At 39.3% G+C, this 19163-nt stretch overlaps 1 protein-coding gene across 1 annotated transcript in view; it reads right to left on the reverse strand.

Annotated features, from left to right (window-relative positions):
• Positions 1–341: 341 nt before the first annotated feature.
• Positions 342–19163, reverse strand: part of LOC134657862 (sodium-dependent noradrenaline transporter-like) — a 28687-nt gene continuing 9865 nt past the window's right edge. The window contains exons 5-20 of the mRNA XM_063513442.1: positions 15910–15957; positions 14600–14680; positions 13889–14011; positions 12765–12896; positions 11289–11351; positions 9976–10153; positions 8885–9018; positions 7916–8055; positions 6738–6841; positions 5866–5990; positions 4175–4287; positions 3736–3873; positions 3203–3302; positions 2468–2568; positions 1575–1742; positions 342–447 (exon numbers count right to left, since the gene is read on the reverse strand). Of these exons, the coding sequence (XP_063369512.1) occupies positions 349–447; positions 1575–1742; positions 2468–2568; positions 3203–3302; positions 3736–3873; positions 4175–4287; positions 5866–5990; positions 6738–6841; positions 7916–8055; positions 8885–9018; positions 9976–10153; positions 11289–11351; positions 12765–12896; positions 13889–14011; positions 14600–14680; positions 15910–15957 (1847 nt within the window). The 3' untranslated portion in view covers positions 342–348. The remainder of the gene's footprint in view (positions 448–1574; positions 1743–2467; positions 2569–3202; positions 3303–3735; positions 3874–4174; positions 4288–5865; positions 5991–6737; positions 6842–7915; positions 8056–8884; positions 9019–9975; positions 10154–11288; positions 11352–12764; positions 12897–13888; positions 14012–14599; positions 14681–15909; positions 15958–19163) is intronic.

Genomic DNA, 19163 nt, shown 5'->3' on the forward strand with positions numbered 1-19163 from the left:
AATCCAATATCAATGAGGATACAAACCGTAATTTTTGCATCAATTTGACAAATACATACTTATGTACCATATTTAGTTCCGACATAGAGAAACATAGTAAGACAAGAGTGCTCGCTCCATACATCAGTTTTGGTACCAAAAATACTATTCATTTCAGTGTCTACATCTAGCATCGAGTAGCGGAACTATCAGTACTGCTACATCTATTGTCAAGTAGCAGTACTGATAGTTCCGCTACTCGATGCTAGATGTAGACACTGAAATGAATAGTCTTTTTGGTATAAAAACTGATGTATACATGGAGTGAGCAATCTATGTATTTTTTTCTCTATGGTTCAGAGTTAGAATTTATACATAGAGCCAGTGCCGCCAAGAGAAACGAGAGACTGGAGCCCCGGCTCGGATAGCTTCGTGTTCCGATTCTGGAGATATACAGCAGGCAACTCGCTGTAAACAAAAAAAAAGGAAAATTTTGAGATTTATTTTGATTGAATAATTTTACGGTTTAGACTCACTTGTTTTAAGTCACTCGCGCGGTCGCGCGACATGTTTCGGAGAGCCTAGGTCTCCTCTCACAAGCACTAGTGATCGGTTTTCCTAGGATAGCGGTGCCGTCATATAGCGGCCGTCTCCATACTAAATAATACGGCTAAATATGGATGTCGCAGTATTTGTATGGAAACGGCCGCTATATGACGGCACCGCTTTCGGAGGAAACCAAGGCTTAAGCGAGCAGCGTTCACGACGGCCGTGTATCGCGTACAACATGTCGCGCGAGTGACTTAAAAGCTTAATAAAACGAGTGAATCTAAACCGTAAAATTATTCAGTTTATATTCGATTTATTTTGATGTCAGCTTTCTATTTCTGATGATGAGCAACTGTATTTAGGAGTAAAGATAACAACTACTATAGTTCGTATTTTTTTAGCATTAGAAATAAGGTAAACAATCTTGATGTGTCTTTAATTGAAAAACACATTTAAAAAAAAAGTTACGGCAAATATGTAACAATTATGAATCTAATACGATCATTTATATTATTCTGCTTTCATAAGTAATAGTTTTTGATTTTTAAAAAGCTTTTCAATTAAAAGACATGTCAAGATCGCTTATATACCTTCTTGCAAGTTCTTTCTAATGCTAAAAAAAACGAACTATAGGTAAGTATTTATATAATTTTAAGACTGCAATTGTGCAGCTGACACAATACTCGCTAGTAATCTTAACACGGGTATTTTGATGAATGTACTAATTACTCATGGTCCCACTGGATCATAATACGGGGCATTATCTATGAAAAGGGACCTTATTGTCGGTGGCGATTACGCCGCACAGCGTCGCGCGGCGTTGTATTTATATGGGAGCATCGTTAATAATGGCGTAACCGCCATCGACAATAAGGTCCCTTTTCATAGATAACGTCACATATATCGTAAAGTAAGTTTTAGGTCGAAAAAATTATTAAAAAATTGAATTGAGTCAAATTTAACTTGCGAGATTTGATTACAGACCACACAGACGGACAACGGGACACGTGAAACTAAATAAAAGGTTTGAAAATAACATAACATACCTGTCGAAGCGTCCCTGGAGTGCTAAGCAGTTTATAGATGGCCACGATGGGTATCATCAGGATGGAGGAACAGGCCAAGCCCCATCCCAGCACCTCTGCCCACTGAGGGTACATGTACTGCTGGTACTGCAATGGTTGCTGGTACAGGAGTCCGAACACTACAACACCCTGTAGGATTTAGAGATTTTTAGTAAGTATTAAGACGAAACAGGAGCTGAGATTTAAATATTTTAGGTAAATATACCCGTCTCGCTAACGGAAGCGGCTCCTAAAACTAGTGCGATAAGGACAAGGCGAAAAATCCTGCGTAAAAATCTCAAAAATCGAGGTTTCGTACTCGACTGTTTCCTCCTCCAAAACTTAACCAATCGTAACCAAATTTGGAAATCTAAATGATTATAAAATTATCTGTGTCGGACCGTTTTGCTTTTTTGGCTAATTGATATCGGTTTTGAATACCACGCCTCACATTGCGGCATAGTCAATTAGGCCATTTTGGCCATTTTTGAAGGGCTATAGCGCCTTAAAAAACAAAAATATCAAAAAAAGCAAAACGGTCCGACACGATATTGACAAATATTAATCTGTGTTGAAAAAATCATTGCTCTAGCTTCAAAACCCACGGAGGAAACAATCGAGTACGTAGGTACGTTGGCTCTTAAGCTTAATGTAATTATTAATTATGTAATTAATAATAACATCTAAAAATTATAATCATATTATATATTTGAGTGGAATGCACGATTTTGGACCAAATAACACATCGAAAATGTGGTATTAAGCATTAAAAATATATGAATGGATTGAATTGGCTAAAGTGATTGACTTTCAGTAGAGAGAAGGTACTGTTATGATCTATAAAAAAATGTAAAAAAGTAATTTGATACACTCACTATGATAAATATTGGACTGACGAATTTCCAACATATCCTCCAGTATAGTCCGGGTCTGAAGCCAAGCATTTCTTCCACATCATCAGAGAACCTCTTCAACCCTATAAATATGACACCATTAAAATAGGTACATTGTAAATTCAACTGCATGCCACTTTAATTTACCTACACTAGATACATCCCATCACTTATTTTAAGTTGTATTTTGTTGTAATGTTACCGTCAACTAGTAGGTAGTTCAACATTGCTATCATACCGAAAATTTCCTGGCTCGATAAAAAGTTTTTATCTTTCTCTACCAAACAGGCTGTCATATCGAATTAATTACCTGCTAATATGGTAGATTTTCTTCCAAAAAAATCTCTTTTTTTTTCAAGTTTAGCAATATTTGTCATAGTTAGCAATTTTAAGAACAAAACTTCCGTGAGACCCAGACCAGACATATTAAATACATTAAGAACGGTCCATTACCGCCAACGTAAGCTCCTGATGACACTTCTCGGTACGGAGCATTTTTTGACTTAAAATACCTGAGTGAATCGTTCTTAATATATTTAATTATAGTTAATAAGCAAGTATATATTTAATTATACATTTTAAACAACTCTTACAATTTTGTAACAGAACAACTTCTACACTGCCCTAACACGTTCTAACAAGTATGTAAGTGCGAAAGTGACGGGCATAGTGATAGTCGATAAAAATGGAACCATGCTGAGCCCGCTGGTTGCTTACCGTAGAACCACGAGACTGCCACGGCCTCAAATAGCGCAGAACAAAGTAGCGATATGCCGGCAGCGTACGTATCCAGAAGATGGAACATGTAGATTCCACCCTGCCAAACAGAAAACAAAATTTAAAGCAGTGATTTAATAAGTAACTTAGTAAAAATAATTTGCCACCTGAGCAAAGTTGGAGTTTATTTTATGGTTTCTTTCATCTTAAGATGGTACATGTAGATTTCACCCTGCCAAATAAATGACGAAATAACTATTGGAGTAGTTTCTTTTATGTTAAAATTTAAGCGGACCCTGGGCAAAGTTACTCGAGTAAAAGTTGACCTATTTACTTTAAATGCTATATTTGGATATACCACGGCTGTAGGTACTTACTGGCGTAATGTTGATGCAAGCCACACAGAACGAGACGCAGACCACGATCAGGGTGAAGTGCTCCCGGCGCAGCCAATGTGCGCCGCTCTGCCGCGTCAGGTCTAACAGACCCGTTCTCACACACTCGAGGCCTCCCATCTGAAGATAAATACTTACTGGAGTAATATTGATGCAAGCCACACAGAACGAGACGCAGACCACGATCAGGGTGAAGTGCTCCCGGCGCAGCCAATGTGCGCCGCTCTGGCGTGTCAGGTCTAAAAGACCCGTGATCACACATTCGAGGCCTCCCATCTGATTATAAAATTTTTTGTACAGTTAGAAAAATGTAAATTCGATAAAAAATGTAAGTATAGGTACCTATATAGGTAAGTAATAATTAAAGGTACCTACAGTTCTGGACTTCTGGTTATAAAATAAATAATACAATCATATGTAAAATGTTTTTAAGTGGGTTGTGTTTCTTGTAGTTAAATTACGGTCTCGATAACTGCATAATATTAATACCTACGTAAGTGATCAACAATATGCAGTTTACTTTACAGCTTATCTTTAACAGTTAGAGAAATGTGTACTTAGGTATATCCGAACTTACCCCTGAATCTAATCCAAGCATGATGAGCATGAAGAAAAACAGCATGGCCCACAGACTTGCCCCTGGCAGCGTTGCCACGGCTTCCGGGTACACTTGGAACACTAGCCCTGGCCCTGAAAAAAGTAAATAAACCTACTTAACCCTTAAATGCATAGTGATGCATTTATACACACAACATAAACATCAAATGTTATGCATTATTAAACAAATTCTATTTGTTCTTGTATATTATTTCAATAGTAAAACTAATAAATTTTCCGAATTATTACATAAATTTAGGCAGTATTTTAATTTATAAAAGTTACATTTGTTTATAGACGAAATGTCGGAAAACTTGGAAAAACCTGGAAGTTGATGATTTTTAGTATGTGATTTTGGGCAGATTTTTCGGGGTTTGTAATTATTTTATATTTACAAATTTTATCATAGGAACATCACAAATAGTGTACCTTTCTGTTGGCAGTTAAGATTTTTCCTATACCCCTTACTAATAGCTATATATTTCCAAAAATATGATTTAGACTATGCAACTTTTAACACTGATTTCCCAGTGAAAATCGATGATATATTTTTTTTACTATTTTTCCTAGAAACGGCAAACAATTATGTGATATATATATTAATTTCGGGCAAAACGAAAAAATCATGTATTTAAGGGTTAAGCTTTGGTTTCCTCCGAAAGAGGTGCCGTCATATAGCGGCCGTCTCCATACAAATACGACATCCATATTTAGCCGTATTATTTAGTATGGAGACGGCCGCTATATGACGGCACCGCTATCCTAGGAAAACCGATCTTAACTTAGTTAAAAAGAAAAAAATACAATACCATGCGCCGAGTGCATGCGAGTGAGTTCTTGTGATTGCTTTAATGCAGCGGTCGGCAACCTGCGGCCCGTGAACCTGTTACTTGCGGCCCGCGAGGGGTCTCCACCCCTGGCTATTTTGTATGTAATATTGAGAATGTCTGATAAAGTCATTAATATTAACAAAGTACGGCCCGCGTCAACGTCGTTAACTACTATGTGGCCCTAGGCTGCTAAATGGTTGCCGGCCGCTGCTTTAATGCATTACAAAATTCATGTGTAATCACATAGGTGGTTTCACGTGGGCGGAGGTTGGAGGTTCTTGAGGGGAGTCGGAGTCAGACAGCGTGTGCTCTTTATGGTGTATATTCGAAAAGTGTCACGAGTACATTTAATTCGCTAGCCTAAAATAATAATAACTAATTACAGCGCCACCTATGCACTGTAAAGGGAACTAATTACCGTACTGGAAGACTAAGTACCTTTATGTAGATCATTAAGCCATATAGGGTTCATTGAAGTATCTAAAAGGTCAGATAGATGGCGCTGTTAACTGCACAAGTTAACAATAGGCTTGCACACGGCGCACGTCGTTGCCGGTAGTTGAACCAAATAATTGTGCATGCTGCATGTGTTACTTTACTTGTGCCATTCGTCATTCGTCACTACTTACCTTGCTCCAGTCGTATTTACACTAAGCTGCAGAGATAGCTGACCCCCATTCATACAAGTTTTTTTTTATGCAGAGGGGGTCTGTTATCTCTGCAGCTTACTGTGCATACATCTATGCGTTAAATTGCATAGGTCGAGAACTACGAGTAACTTTGTATACCTACAAATTTCAATACAAAGGGTTCCATTTTAATTGTTTTTGAGTACACTAACCTTCGGTAGCCACGGAGGATATGGGCACGCCCTGCTTGTGGGACATAAACCCGAGATACGTGAAGATGACGAACCCAGAGAAGAAAGACGTGAAACAGTTCACTAAAGTTGTCACCAGACAGTCTCTGAAACGAAATAGAATTATAAAATGAGAAATATGTTATTATTAAGGTAGGTACGAGTATACGAGAAATATGCAGTTTTTCCAATGTTTACAAATATAGAAGAATTTATTATTTTATTGTAGAAACTTAAATATAAATACAAACTATGCAAATATGTACAAAATAAGTATCTACTAAAACCCGTCCCGGGCGGTCCCCGACGCAAAGGTGCCCATCACGCTCGCTGCGTTGCCGCGATGAATTGCGATGGACAACCTTTGCATCAGAAAAAACCCGGAGCGGGGGTCAAGTCCCCTTTCAAATAGGTTGATGTTGATTTATATAAGCGGGTTTAACAGTTGAACAGAATTCTCTTATGAAATCCGCGTCAGGAATCATTTGTACCCTATAGCATTTCAACCGAGATATGCATTTATCAAAACATTACAGTAGGTACATTTTTAAGGCACTTTTAGTTACCTACTTGATAGTAAGGAATCTTTATCAAGTGACCAAAATGTCATAAAAATAAATAGAAACTTCGATAAAAATCGGACAGGTTCCGCAAAGCAGTCTAAACAGGCATCTATGCAGGGGGGGCCGCGGCCGGATCGATTTGTAATGATCGCTAACAGACCACGCTAAAATAACTTGTGAAACACAAATGGAACACAAGTGGCACAGTATGAGTCTTTATTTGAAAGCATATAACTTTTTGCATCTATCTACATATGTAGGTAAGTATACATAGTTACCTATGATACATACCTGTAGCAGTTGTTGTGAAAGGTGTTATAACTGGCGTAGGACAAGTGGACTCCAAAACCAGCTCCCACCGAGTAAAAGATCTGAACTGCTGCGTCCACCCACACCTGGAAACAATTTACTAATATGTTACATTTTAAGGGTAATAAAGCCAAAATAAAAATAATTCAACTAAAGTGTCATTCAATGGAACTTGCTAACTGAGTAAACAAAAGTCACTAGTAAATTGACATTCAGAGACAATTTAATATGGCGGTTTGTTTACATACCGTAAAATGGGGTGAGTAGGGTCAAAACTGACATTCAAACCTCGATAACATTTTATTTTTACATATGCAAACTGAATGGTGTATATAATAAGTGTTCCGAACGTTTGTATTTTATTTTGGGTAGTTCCATTTCATAACTTTGACGATAAACAGGAAATCCCACCTCACCCCGTAGTCCCTCGTAATTGGGGTGAGATGGAATTTCATACAAAGGTGATTTTGGAAGATTGTTGGATCGATTTTTTTATTATGAGTATTACTATAGCTCCATTTAAAATTGGAATACATTATTTTTGTAGCAGCAGCCTTAAAATTCCATCTCACCCCCCTTTCATCCCTTCTCTCCCCATTCATAACCCAACTCTCCCCGCGAACCCTACTCACCCCATTTTACGGTAGTTAGCAAGTTCCATAGAATGACACTTTAGGTACTTACTTGACTTCAGAATGATGATTGTTAAATTAACGTCCATAACCGCCACATAGCAAATAGGTACAGTCAGCAGCAGAAGTTGCTAAGCGGCCGAGGTGTTCAAAATGATCTTGACGCGACGTTATTGTAAACAGAATAAGAGCGTGTCAAGGTAATTTTGAACACCTCGCCCGCTTAGCAACTTCTGCTGCTACTGTATATTAGCTTTCTGGTAGACTTCCAACAATGACGAATAACGAGTAACGCAGCGTACTACGTAGGCGAACAACACGCGAACGCGAAGCGAAGCGACGCGGCGCGGAGTGAATCAATCCTTTGATAGGTACCTATAGAAGTGTCCTACGTGGGCGATCTCGTTGCGAACGCGAACGCCTTGGACCCGCCGCGCCGCGTCGCGTTCGCGAGTTGTTCGCTTACGTAAGACGCAGCGTAAAAAGAAGTGGGATTAGTGTTAGTAATTATAGGCAATTATAGGCTACCTGTGTGTCCTTGAGCCTCGTGAGCTCCGGCTGCAGGTAGTAGGCGATGCCTCGGGTAGCCCCTGGTAGCAGTAGACCTCTAACCAGCAGTATGGACAGCACCACGTAAGGCATGGTTGCTGTTAACCATACTACTTTACCTAGAGTTAGTGGGGTTAGTTAGTTAGTAATTAAATAAGGAAGAATATTAGTAAAGGCAAAGATCCATTGATTATATACATGCATCAAATTCATGATTTAATTGCTTTGAATTTGACAGCTTAAAGAATGACTCACGCTAGACCGGGCAGGGGCCGGGCCGGAGCTTCCGGCGCTTTGTTTTCTATGGAAAGCACCACGTGATCACCGATCAGCCGTCATAGAAAATGACATGTCGGACGCCTCGGCCCGGGCCCGGGCCAGTCTAGCGTGAGTCATCCTTAATGTGTTGGCGTTATACCCATTAGCCGGTTTGATTCTCGGGCGAGACAAGCTAATAAAAAAAAATGCAGTTTTGTTTCTTTTTAAAAATAACAGAATGTTTACAAATCCTCTTTATTACACGACTGCCCAAACAAAAAGAGTGTATTGTTTTCAGCGTTCATGTTTGTATGTATATATTTATGTATTTATGTGAGTTTTTTACTTTAAGTAAAATGAGCTAATTTAATGTTTTAAGGCAATTTCCCTCCAAGGCCCATTATTTTTTTCCACGCTGTATTGGCAATGTGCGAAGTCGGTGGAGGGGGAAGTGGCGCTGATCGTCACAAACACAGGTAATCTTACGGAATGTCCGATATTAGTACTAGCGGCTAGCGGCAGCCGCTTGAACTAATTTTACTCCATAAGATTTAACGTAGAAAGTCAGAGAAAATGAGGGCAGCACCAGTCGTGCACGTAGGGAATAACCAGTTACAAAAGCTATCGCCAAAGTCAAGTATTGATAAATGATGAAGTTCATAATCATTACATTAGTCACAAGAGTCTTACCAGAGCTCTTAACACCCTTGAAGAGTGAGAGGTACAGGGTGACGTAGACCAGACCGAGGCATAGAGCTAGCTGCCATTTCGGAAAGCCCAGGTCGTTTAGGCCTTCGGAATGTTGCATCTCGAGCACGGCTCGGCTGAAATAAAATAGGAATTTGTTAATCGATTCACGATATTTTTGACTTTAGACTTTACAAATATTTTAATTCGGGTAATCTCCGTAAGAAGGAGATGACAAAGACAAGATGTATAATAATATTGGCGTCATCGTCAGTTCAATAGTTTGTGGCTCTAAACGCAGTTAGAGCTTGTGCGGAAAGAGAAGCATCGTGGAATGTATGGGGCCCAATTCATTCCACGACTCTTCTCTTTCCGAACAGACTCTAACAATCAACAGGTTCACTGGCAGGTCAAAGAACGTGAATGTAAAGCATGTAAAGCTTCGTTATATGGCACCACGTGACGTGACAATCGTGACATTGTGTGGACCTTACTAGGAGAAATGAAAAGCCGAAGTAAAATGTGAGAACCGAAACTTTGCCTTTCACGTAACATCGTGCTGCGTTGCAGTGTTCTGAGTTCCATGAATTATTCCATAAAGCTGATGGTAACTTACTGAAAGAACTCAGAAGCCGGAGTGAAGTGAGAAAGTGGTCCCTCATATAGAACTTCTGTCTTGTTCATCGTGTTATCTCGCGTTTCACGCTGCGTCCCAGCATAGTTCCGTGTTCCATGAATTGTCACATTGACATTCTATGGAACTTGGAACTAGTAACTTACTGAAAGAACTCGGAAGCCGGGGTGAAGTGTGAGAGCGGTCCCTGATATAGAACTTCTGTCTTGTTCGTCGTGTTATGTCGCGATGCGTCCCAGCATTGATCCGTGTTCCATGAATTGTCACATTGACATTCTATGGAACTTGGAACTAGTAACTTACTGAAAGAACTCGGAAGCCGGGGTGAAGTGTGAGAGCGGTCCCTGATATAGAACTTCTGTCTTGTTCGTCGTGTTATGTCGCGATGCGTCCCAGCATTGATCCGTGTTCCATGAATTGTCACATTGACATTCTATGGAACTTGGAACTAGTAACTTACTGAAAGAACTCGGAAGCCGGGGTGAAGTGTGAGAGCGGTCCCTGATATAGAACTTCTGTCTTGTTCGTCGTGTTATGTCGCGATGCGTCCCAGCATTGATCCGTGTTCCATGAATTGTCACAGTGTAACCACGGTAGTTCGGAGCGCGCAGAGGATACTAAGAAGTAGAACGCCCAGCCTGGTAAAAACAAAGATTTTTTTAACTAACCGAGCGAAAGTTTCCGATTTAGCTTGTTGAGCAAATACGAATAAGTCAGTTTATTATTAGCTTTTATTCTCTGTTATGTATAATCTTCTATTTTGTGTTTGTGCTCACTATTATTAAATATTGTATAATTATATAATATAAAATTATAATAAAATAAAATTATTTCTATTCTATTCTATTCTATTCAATATCTATTAGGCACGACCACAGACAATCCAACCGCACGACGGATGGCAAATGCTCTCAAGTTATTGCCTATTTAGGAGGGCATATTGTAGTAGAGTTATAAACAGTACCTAGTCTGTACATATAGTAACACCAATTTGTCGCCAGTGTTTTCCCATTGTAATACCCCCGTAATTCCCATTTGGCAGTCGCCAGCTATTAAAACAGGAGTCCCCCGGGCCCGAACGCACAGCCGTGACTAAACGTCGCGTCGCTTAAAATATTACTTCCGTAAGTGCGTAGTAAAATAACTATTATAACAGCTTATGACATTGTCTAAAATTACGTTTTAACGCACTCACTGCTAACGTAACGTTTTTGTAGCACAATGCTCGTAGCCGCTCCCGTTTTCCCGCTTTGTAGAGAAAAGCGACTACAAACAGCGAACCCGCCGAATGGAATCCCGGCACTCATCATGTTAAGTGTCGCGAACCCTTCGCCTAAAAGCAGCTTCCATATAGATCGCAGCACAATTTCAGTAGGGGTCTAATGTCTAATTTCTGAGCCCGAGCGCCCGCAGCGTACTACGTAGGCGAACAACACGCGAACGCGAAGCGAAGCGATGCGGCGCGCGGCGCGGAGTACATCAATCCTTTAGACATAGACATAGACATCCTTTATTGGTAATGATAAATTACAGGTCACAACTTACATATGATAGGTACCTATCACAGAAGTGTCCTACGTGGGCGATCACGTTACGAACGCGAACGCCTTGGGCTTGCCGCGCGGCGCCGCTTCGGCTCGCGTTTGCGAGTTGTTCGCTTACGTAAGTCGCAGCGTCAGACGTTAGGTATAGTTGTTCTAGTTCGTTGCCCGACCCAACCATTACGATATCGTAGTCACATTAATGTAGACTTAAATCAAGTTAAATATTTACCGATAATCACATTGTAGTAGAAGGACACGTAGAACGCCACCATCACCGCGCAAAACCCTACACCTGAAACATAAAATTTATAATCAGTCATATTAATCAACCCCCGATGCAAAGAGTCCTATATTTGAGGCCAATGTCTGTCTGTCTGTGGCATCGTAGCTATCCAATGGATTAACCGATTTTGATGCGGTTTTTTTTTACGTGAAAGTGAGTCTCCTTGCGGTGGTTCTTAGCTACCTATGTTTGATAGAAATCGATTCATCAGTTTGAAGGCATTTTTGGCATGAAGTGGTTTTTTATGGCATATAGCGTAGGGTTTTTGTATATTTTTAATTTAATAGTTATAATTGCTTATATTAGAAATTAATTAGATCTGTGTAGATATTAAAATGCACTTTCGTTCTAAGTTTCAGTTAGTCAAAGCTAAACTTAGTCAAAGTACGAGCAATCTTGACTCTGCGGACGACATTTTCTAATAAGAGTTCACAAAGTTGTGAAGAAAACGAAAATGGCATTATGCGACGAAATATTACTTCATACTGTTCGTTATTCGTTCAAGGAACTTCAACATTCCAAGACGAGTGCTTATTTTTTATTTTATTTAGGTATTGGACAGGACACTGAGTCCGTAACTTTGCCTCAGTGTATTTAACACGAAAAAACCGGCCATAAAACATTAAGCAGTCAAGTCAGAGTCGGAACTCACGCTTGACTGCACATTTCTAATAGGTTTTCCTGTCATCAATAGGTATAAGTATTTTGTGTATTTTTTTTTAAATTATAGACCCAGTACTTTTGGTGATAATGGGGGGAATGGTCGGACAGACAGACACGAGTGATCCTATAAGGGTTCCGTTTTTTCCTTTAGATTTACAGAACCCTAAAAAGTGACAGAAGTTAAGGTAACGGACCCGGTGGCATCGTTCATCGCATCCCGGGCGATAACTCGTAAATTTAAGAGCGATGTATACTTAATGAACCCTTGTGAACGTTAAACGCCAAAAACAAATTTGTTATCGCATCTCGATTGAAACTTTGTCAGATGATAGTTTTTTATATGCTATTGTAATAAATAATATCGTCAGTCGGCTGTATCGCGATGGAAAGACCGTCAGCTGACGCCCTGAAGGCCGGAAAGCTCTGCTTTCCTAGGATAGCGGTGCCGTCATATAGCGGCCGTCTCGATACAAAATAATACGGCTAAATATGGATGAGTAGTATTTTGTATGGAGACGGCCGCTATGTGACGGCACCGCTATCCTTGGAAACTAGTGCTTAACACATTCATTGCCACCCAGCCAAACAAGACATCCGCGCCAGGCCATCACAAAAGTCATATAAAGCTGTAGTACCACAATCCCGACTATCGGGTCGTCCGGCCTGGGAACGAAATCATAATATACCCGATAGTCGGGTCCTATTTTTAAATGCACCAGCGGGATGTTAGTCTCCAATGCCCTCAGCCAAGGTACATACCTTTAAACAATGGACATATTTTCCATAGCGTGATCGGTCCTTGCCGGTTGTACTGGCCCAGAATCAACTCCATGTAAAACAAGGGCACGGCGCCGAAGATCAGCATCAACGTGTAGGGTATTAAGAAGGCTCCTGAAAAAAAAATGTAACTGTAGGTACATATAATATTGCCTTCGGTTACCGCGATAGTTACGCATGAAATAAAACTATTAAAACGGATTATATCGCGTATATTGAATTTATACTACATCCCGACGTTTCGAACCCTTTACAGCGTTCGTGGTCAACAGGTGACTGAGAAAAAACTACACTGCAAAACTACCCACTTACAAAACAGGTACATATGTAACGAAAATTGCAAGTAATTTAAAATGGTGGCTGAACTGAACTAAATATTTCGGTACACGGCGGGAAGAAGTTGATAACTCGAGATATTTTATTAAAGAAATTAGAACTTTAAATTAAATGACATAAGGTTAAAATTTCTTCAATTTTTTCCCGCGAGTTATCAACTTCTTCCCGCCGTGTACGAGTTTATGGACTCTATCTAAAAATAAGGTTAACAGTAACACATTCGATGCGGCAGGGCCTAATATCCCAAACTTACTGCCAGTGCTTTACGAGTCATATATTTCCCGTATGGAGAATGCCTGATTTTGGTTTTGACTTACATTTTCCCGTAGGTACCATGTTCTTACTTTAAAACATACCTGGAATATTATCGATTTCAAATAAAAATAAAACTGATTAAACTACATATGTCCTTGTGTAGATACAGTCAGCAGCAGAAGTTGGTAAGCTGGCCAGATGTTCAAAATGATCTTGACGCGACTTATTGTTAAGAGAATAAGAGCGTGTCTAAGTAATTTTGAACACCTCGCCCCTTTAGCAACTTCTGTATCTGACTGTAAAGATGAGTTCTTCAAACAGCCATAAGTACAACATTCCACACCTAATTATAATGTACACTCGCGATCAGATATATCGGAGCGGCTCAGGCGCTCCCAATATCTGAACACGCCTCTATTGTCAAAGCGTTAGAGTGCGTGTTCAGATATTGTGAACACCTTGGCCGCTCCGATATATCTGATGACGACTGTACTTGATGGTACTGATGAACTTACCACCACCGTTCCTGTAGCAGAGGTAAGGGAATCGCCACACGTTGGCGAGATCTACGGCGAACCCGATAATGGAGAGCAGAAAATCCGCCCCCGTCCCCCAAGTTTCTCGTCCGTCGTCCGGTTCTGAAAAAACAAGGTACATATAAACCATTTTTAAATTCATGGCCCCTCTCTCTACTCTCAGAGCATATGCTATGAGCATATAGGTACACAGAGCTACAAAAAAGCAAAAAGTTTTTTTAATAAATTTAATTGATATGACATTTTCGCCTCTTCCCAAATCTCCAGGGAGATTTTTCTTTACGTGATTTTAATTAGTACAATTCAGAATTTAATTAGGTGCCTATATACTTACGTTGGAATTATAAAGAAAATGCTCCAGTATCTTTATATAAGAAAATTTAGTGTATGATCATTAAGAATAATTTAGGTGTTTGGATTTTTCGTAATTTTCCACAGTCGTATATCAAGTAAACGTGTTACTTTCTGATACTAGATACTGGCTTAGAACTTTAGAACATAAATTCTATAATAAAATAGATTAAGATTTTACTGACAAATTATTTTAAACTAAGATTTGATTTTAAGATTGTTTTGACTATTATTATTCGAATAAATTACAAAATAATAATTTTGTGTGTGTTAGGTTAGTAATAAATAGTAAATTTACGTTAATAATAAGGTTAATTATAATTATATTTATACACTTACCTGGTTTAATGCTACTCGCTCTAATTCTTTTCGATGCATCGTTGTAGTATGTTTCTTCTTCTATTTGAACTTTAGGCTCTTCTGCAAGAAATTAAAATTGTTTCAAACCATGGATTTTTTTTATAGTTGGTACTCTGGCACACCCACTTTGTCAGTAGAAAAGGCGGCAAATTTAAAAAATGTAAGCGCGAAGGGTTGACCTTCCATAGAAAAATTCACACCTTATTCTACTGACAACAGAGTATATTACCTATGTTTATTTATTTATTTATTATTTTTAAAATCTTACATTAAATCAAACAGAAAAGTGCCGTGAAACCCTATCGGGTTAGTATTGACACTAAATTTGTGGATACATTTTTGCGTATTATTAGAATAATATTACAAATTACAATATACATACAAAGTGTAATCAAAAGTTTTAATCAAAAAGTATTTATTGGCTTTCAACTCCGTTTTTTCTCGGCTACGAACTACGACGTAGCACTTCGATTTCGTAGCATTGCCAGACTTGGGGTAGATTCTAATTTAATAATCTGTTATGGGGTTGAAATGGTTTTGAGACGACTTTGAGGACCGTTTTGGTGATTAGTTCACTTCAAAATAAGATAAAACCGTTAATAACATGTTAATTCAGAAGAGGAGGAGCCCGGCCTCATCTTGATGTAATTCGGTCATACTAACACATTTACTGCCAGCGCGAACTACGCGCTACAAGCGTAGCAGATAACACTAAAAACAGTACTTATATGTTAGTGTAAGGCCTGAGTGGACGCTCGAGTTGAGCGTGCAGCGGGGCGGGGCGTGCGGCGTGCATGTTAAACAAATGCAAGCGTATAGGAGCGGCCTTAGTGCACCTGCTCACACCACGTGAGCCCACAGCCACGCTGCACGCCCCGCCGAACGCTCCGCTTCGAGCGTCCACTCAGGCCTTAGACTTAGTGAAAAACGCTTATAACCTAGCGGATAAGGAGTGCTCTCGGTACAGAATACAGATCTTTATTGGTAAAAACATTTTTTTTACTGTACTGGCTTTCTATACTAATACAGTACCGGAACCGGGAATTCCTGGTGCTCGTCATACGAACTCAGTACCGGGAGCATTCCATAAGCGGGTCGCTGGCGCTTAGAGGAATGACATATCAACAGCATATCAATCAGATTTTAAACGTTAGAATCTAAATATAAATAGTTTAAAGGGCGCGCCATACACGACAAGCTGTCATGGCAATGGCATGAATACTTAGCGTGGCCGTACTTCAAAAAATATCGGACGTTAAAATAAAATATTTAAGTAGGTAGGTACTTACTTTTGTAACATGATAGGGTGACCACGGATCCTTTTGTCGATTTGTGATCTGCGAATACAAAGAGCCATTTTAGTAAATATTATTTTGATAGATATAGAGATCTTTATTTTGCATCCTATGTACATATTTATATTACATACGAGTAGACTACATAGTAATATATAGGCACATGGACCCTGATTGCCTTATGATATTTATTTATTTTGTTATTTATTAGGAAAACAGACAGTCGTGTGATTTGTACGTAAAATTGTACCAGCCTGCTGTACAGGTAGGTAGGTATACCTTTTTTTTTGAGACTACCTTTTTAACACGTTCACTGTCCCAACTGTTAACTGTCAACCTTACGGCCTTTTAATAGAGGCTTGTAGTGACCCATATGTGGGGCACGGGACCGTGAACGTGTTAAACATAAATATCAAAAATTCGGTGTACCCACAGACATAACATAAATTCTAAGTATTAAATGTCCTACAGACAAGTATAATTAATAATAATAAGAACCAACTGTTAGCTACGGAACCCTAAAAACCATAAAACTCCTTCAAGCCGACCAATACTCGATCCCTAACGACCGCGTTCCTCCACGGCATTAGCGCTCCATTTTTGAATTCCAATAGAGGTGAGGAATTATTGGTGAATTTTTCCGCATCGGAATTCCTTTATTGCCGGCATCTCTATTAGGAAGCCGGTATGCGGGGAATAAGACAAAATGGACTTGAGGGTATGCTGGGTGAAATGAGACGTTATGAACTTTTTTAAATTTTATCGTGATTTATAGAGTCTGTGCGGAAAGAGAAGAGTCGTGGAATGTACAGTCAGCAGCAGAAGTTGCTAAGCGGGCGAGGTGTTCAAAATTACCTTGACGCGCTCTTATTCTCTTAACAATAAAGTCGCGTCAAGATCATTTTGAACACCTAGCCCGCTTAGCAACTATTGCTGCTGACTGTAGATCGAAACTTTCTGAACCGTAATTATTATTATTATATTTGGGAAGAATCTTGCACAGATCCACCTAGCCGCAAACTAAGCATAGGGTTCTATAGGTATAACTATAAGGTCTATTGAGAATTGAATGAATCTTAAAGTGTACTTGGCTATAGTCATAGACTCTGTATATAGAGTACTCTATATAGATATAGAGTGAAAGCAGTGGACTAAAGATTCGGCTACTGTATACTTATAAAAAAAAATATCAGAATGACAATCGGCGTTATTCATTATAACGTCTGCTAAGTTAATCCAGCTGATGATCGTCGTTTGTCCCTTTCTATGGCATAACAACAGATAGGGACAAACGACGATCATCAACTGTTTAAGTTAGCAGCCGTTTATGAATAACGCCAAATAAGTATACTAGGTACTTAGAAACTTGTTGAATTCACATTAAATTCTACAGAACTTCTCAACCGCTTAAAAAAGCTTGATGCAAGTACACCGTGCTCAAGCGGCCGGTTGTACCTTATACCAGAGACAGGTCAGACAGGAGAATAATAAAGATAACTTATTGCCTTAAGGCGTGTGGCGATATTATGCATGTAGCATGAATGATGTTAAGCGAAGGAGAGGAAATGTTCTGCCCACGCGTCAGAATGAACAGCCATATTCGAACTTTAAGATATGTACGTCAAATATTAGATATCGAAACGATATGGATTGGATATGTCACTGTCAAACGAGTCTCAAAAGTGACGCTTCTATTAACAAAAACGTCGCTTTGGACACTGACATATCCGATCCATATCGTTTCGATATCTAATATTCGACGTATCTTTAAGTTCGAATATGGCTGGGAGACAGGTTGTGTTTACGGTAAAAGCCTGCACATTGTTTTGATTTTACTGTAAAACGAATGGACAAATAATTAATAAAATCAGACATTACTTTGCGGAAATCCATATTAATTGGGTGTCAGATGAGTTTCTAACTCACGAGAAGGCTTTAATTTTTGTCGAGAGGTCTCAAATGTTAGAATTCATATTTTTTGTCCCCAATTTTGACAGTCGTTACTATCATTTGTCTTTGGCACACCAAGTTTCCACGGTCACCGCTTAGAAATGCAGCCCGTTGCATACTTTCCGATAAGTGGGAGCCATGTTTTGACAAGTTAAAGCCTCTAGAGGGAAAGTTTTGAACAGTCGCCTTCAGATATATCGGAGCGGCCAGGATGCTCAGAAATATCTGAACACGCCTTTATTGCCAAGGCACTCTGACGCACGTTTAGATAGTTTTGAGTACCTTGGATGCTCAGATGTATATGACGGCGAATATTCCCTTAAGGATCTCGATTCAGTTTTATCAATTTGTTACGGTTTGATCTTATTTAAATAGGACCTTGAAGATCGCTCACGCTGATTGGTCCAAGCGAAATGAAGTGAAAGTCGTGTGTGAGATGCGCGCCAATCACTAAGATAACCGTCAAGGTCGTATCAAAACCACACAATCATTTTGAATCGGGTTCCAGACTATAAAAAGAGTGCTAAAACCATAAACCATTACCCATTTTGTAACGCCTATAGTCGGGTAAAATTGAATAAACAAGGAGAGGTTAATAACTACGAAGAAAGGGAAAAAGCTATTTGTCCAACTAGACAGGGTCTCATCTAGGTGTCACTGCATACATAATTGTAACTTTTTTAATTTGTGTTTTTAAGGTTCAGAGGGGCTACCGCGAAAACCGTTTTTCGCAAATTGCGGGGATCTTTCTCTTTTACTCCAATGAAGGCGTAATTAGAGTGACAGAGAAAAATGCCCGCAATTTGCGAACTTCGATTTTCGCGGTTATAGCCCAGTAGCCAAATTGGCAACGGAACATCCATCGGTCTGTCTGTCCGTGTGTCACAGCCATCTTACTCGGAAAGTATAAGATATTTTTATGAAATTTGTAACGGTTGTAATTTATGTACAGATATATAACTTGTAAGCCGCTACTTAGTTTATACCATGTTTATACGTAAAAATTTAATACGTAATAAAGCGTTCTACATGACATATAAGCTCTCCAAGGGGCCTCTAAGTGTTGCATCTATATCCCCACGCAAGCCTATCAAAAGACCGGGATTATTATAGGCCCGTGAAAGCCAAAAAAAAAAAGAAATAAAACAACTTTAACGGATTATATCGCGTATAATGAATTTAAAATACATCTCTCGCATCTGAAAGCATCATCCGTATAAATCGTTTTATTTAATGTGTGTTTTCCCAGAGATAAGACCTATTAGCTGGATCGATTTTTCGCCCCCGAAAACCTTCAT

Source organism: Cydia amplana, chromosome 21 (genome assembly GCF_948474715.1).
Source record: "Cydia amplana chromosome 21, ilCydAmpl1.1, whole genome shotgun sequence".
NCBI classification, from domain to species: domain Eukaryota; kingdom Metazoa; phylum Arthropoda; class Insecta; order Lepidoptera; family Tortricidae; genus Cydia; species Cydia amplana.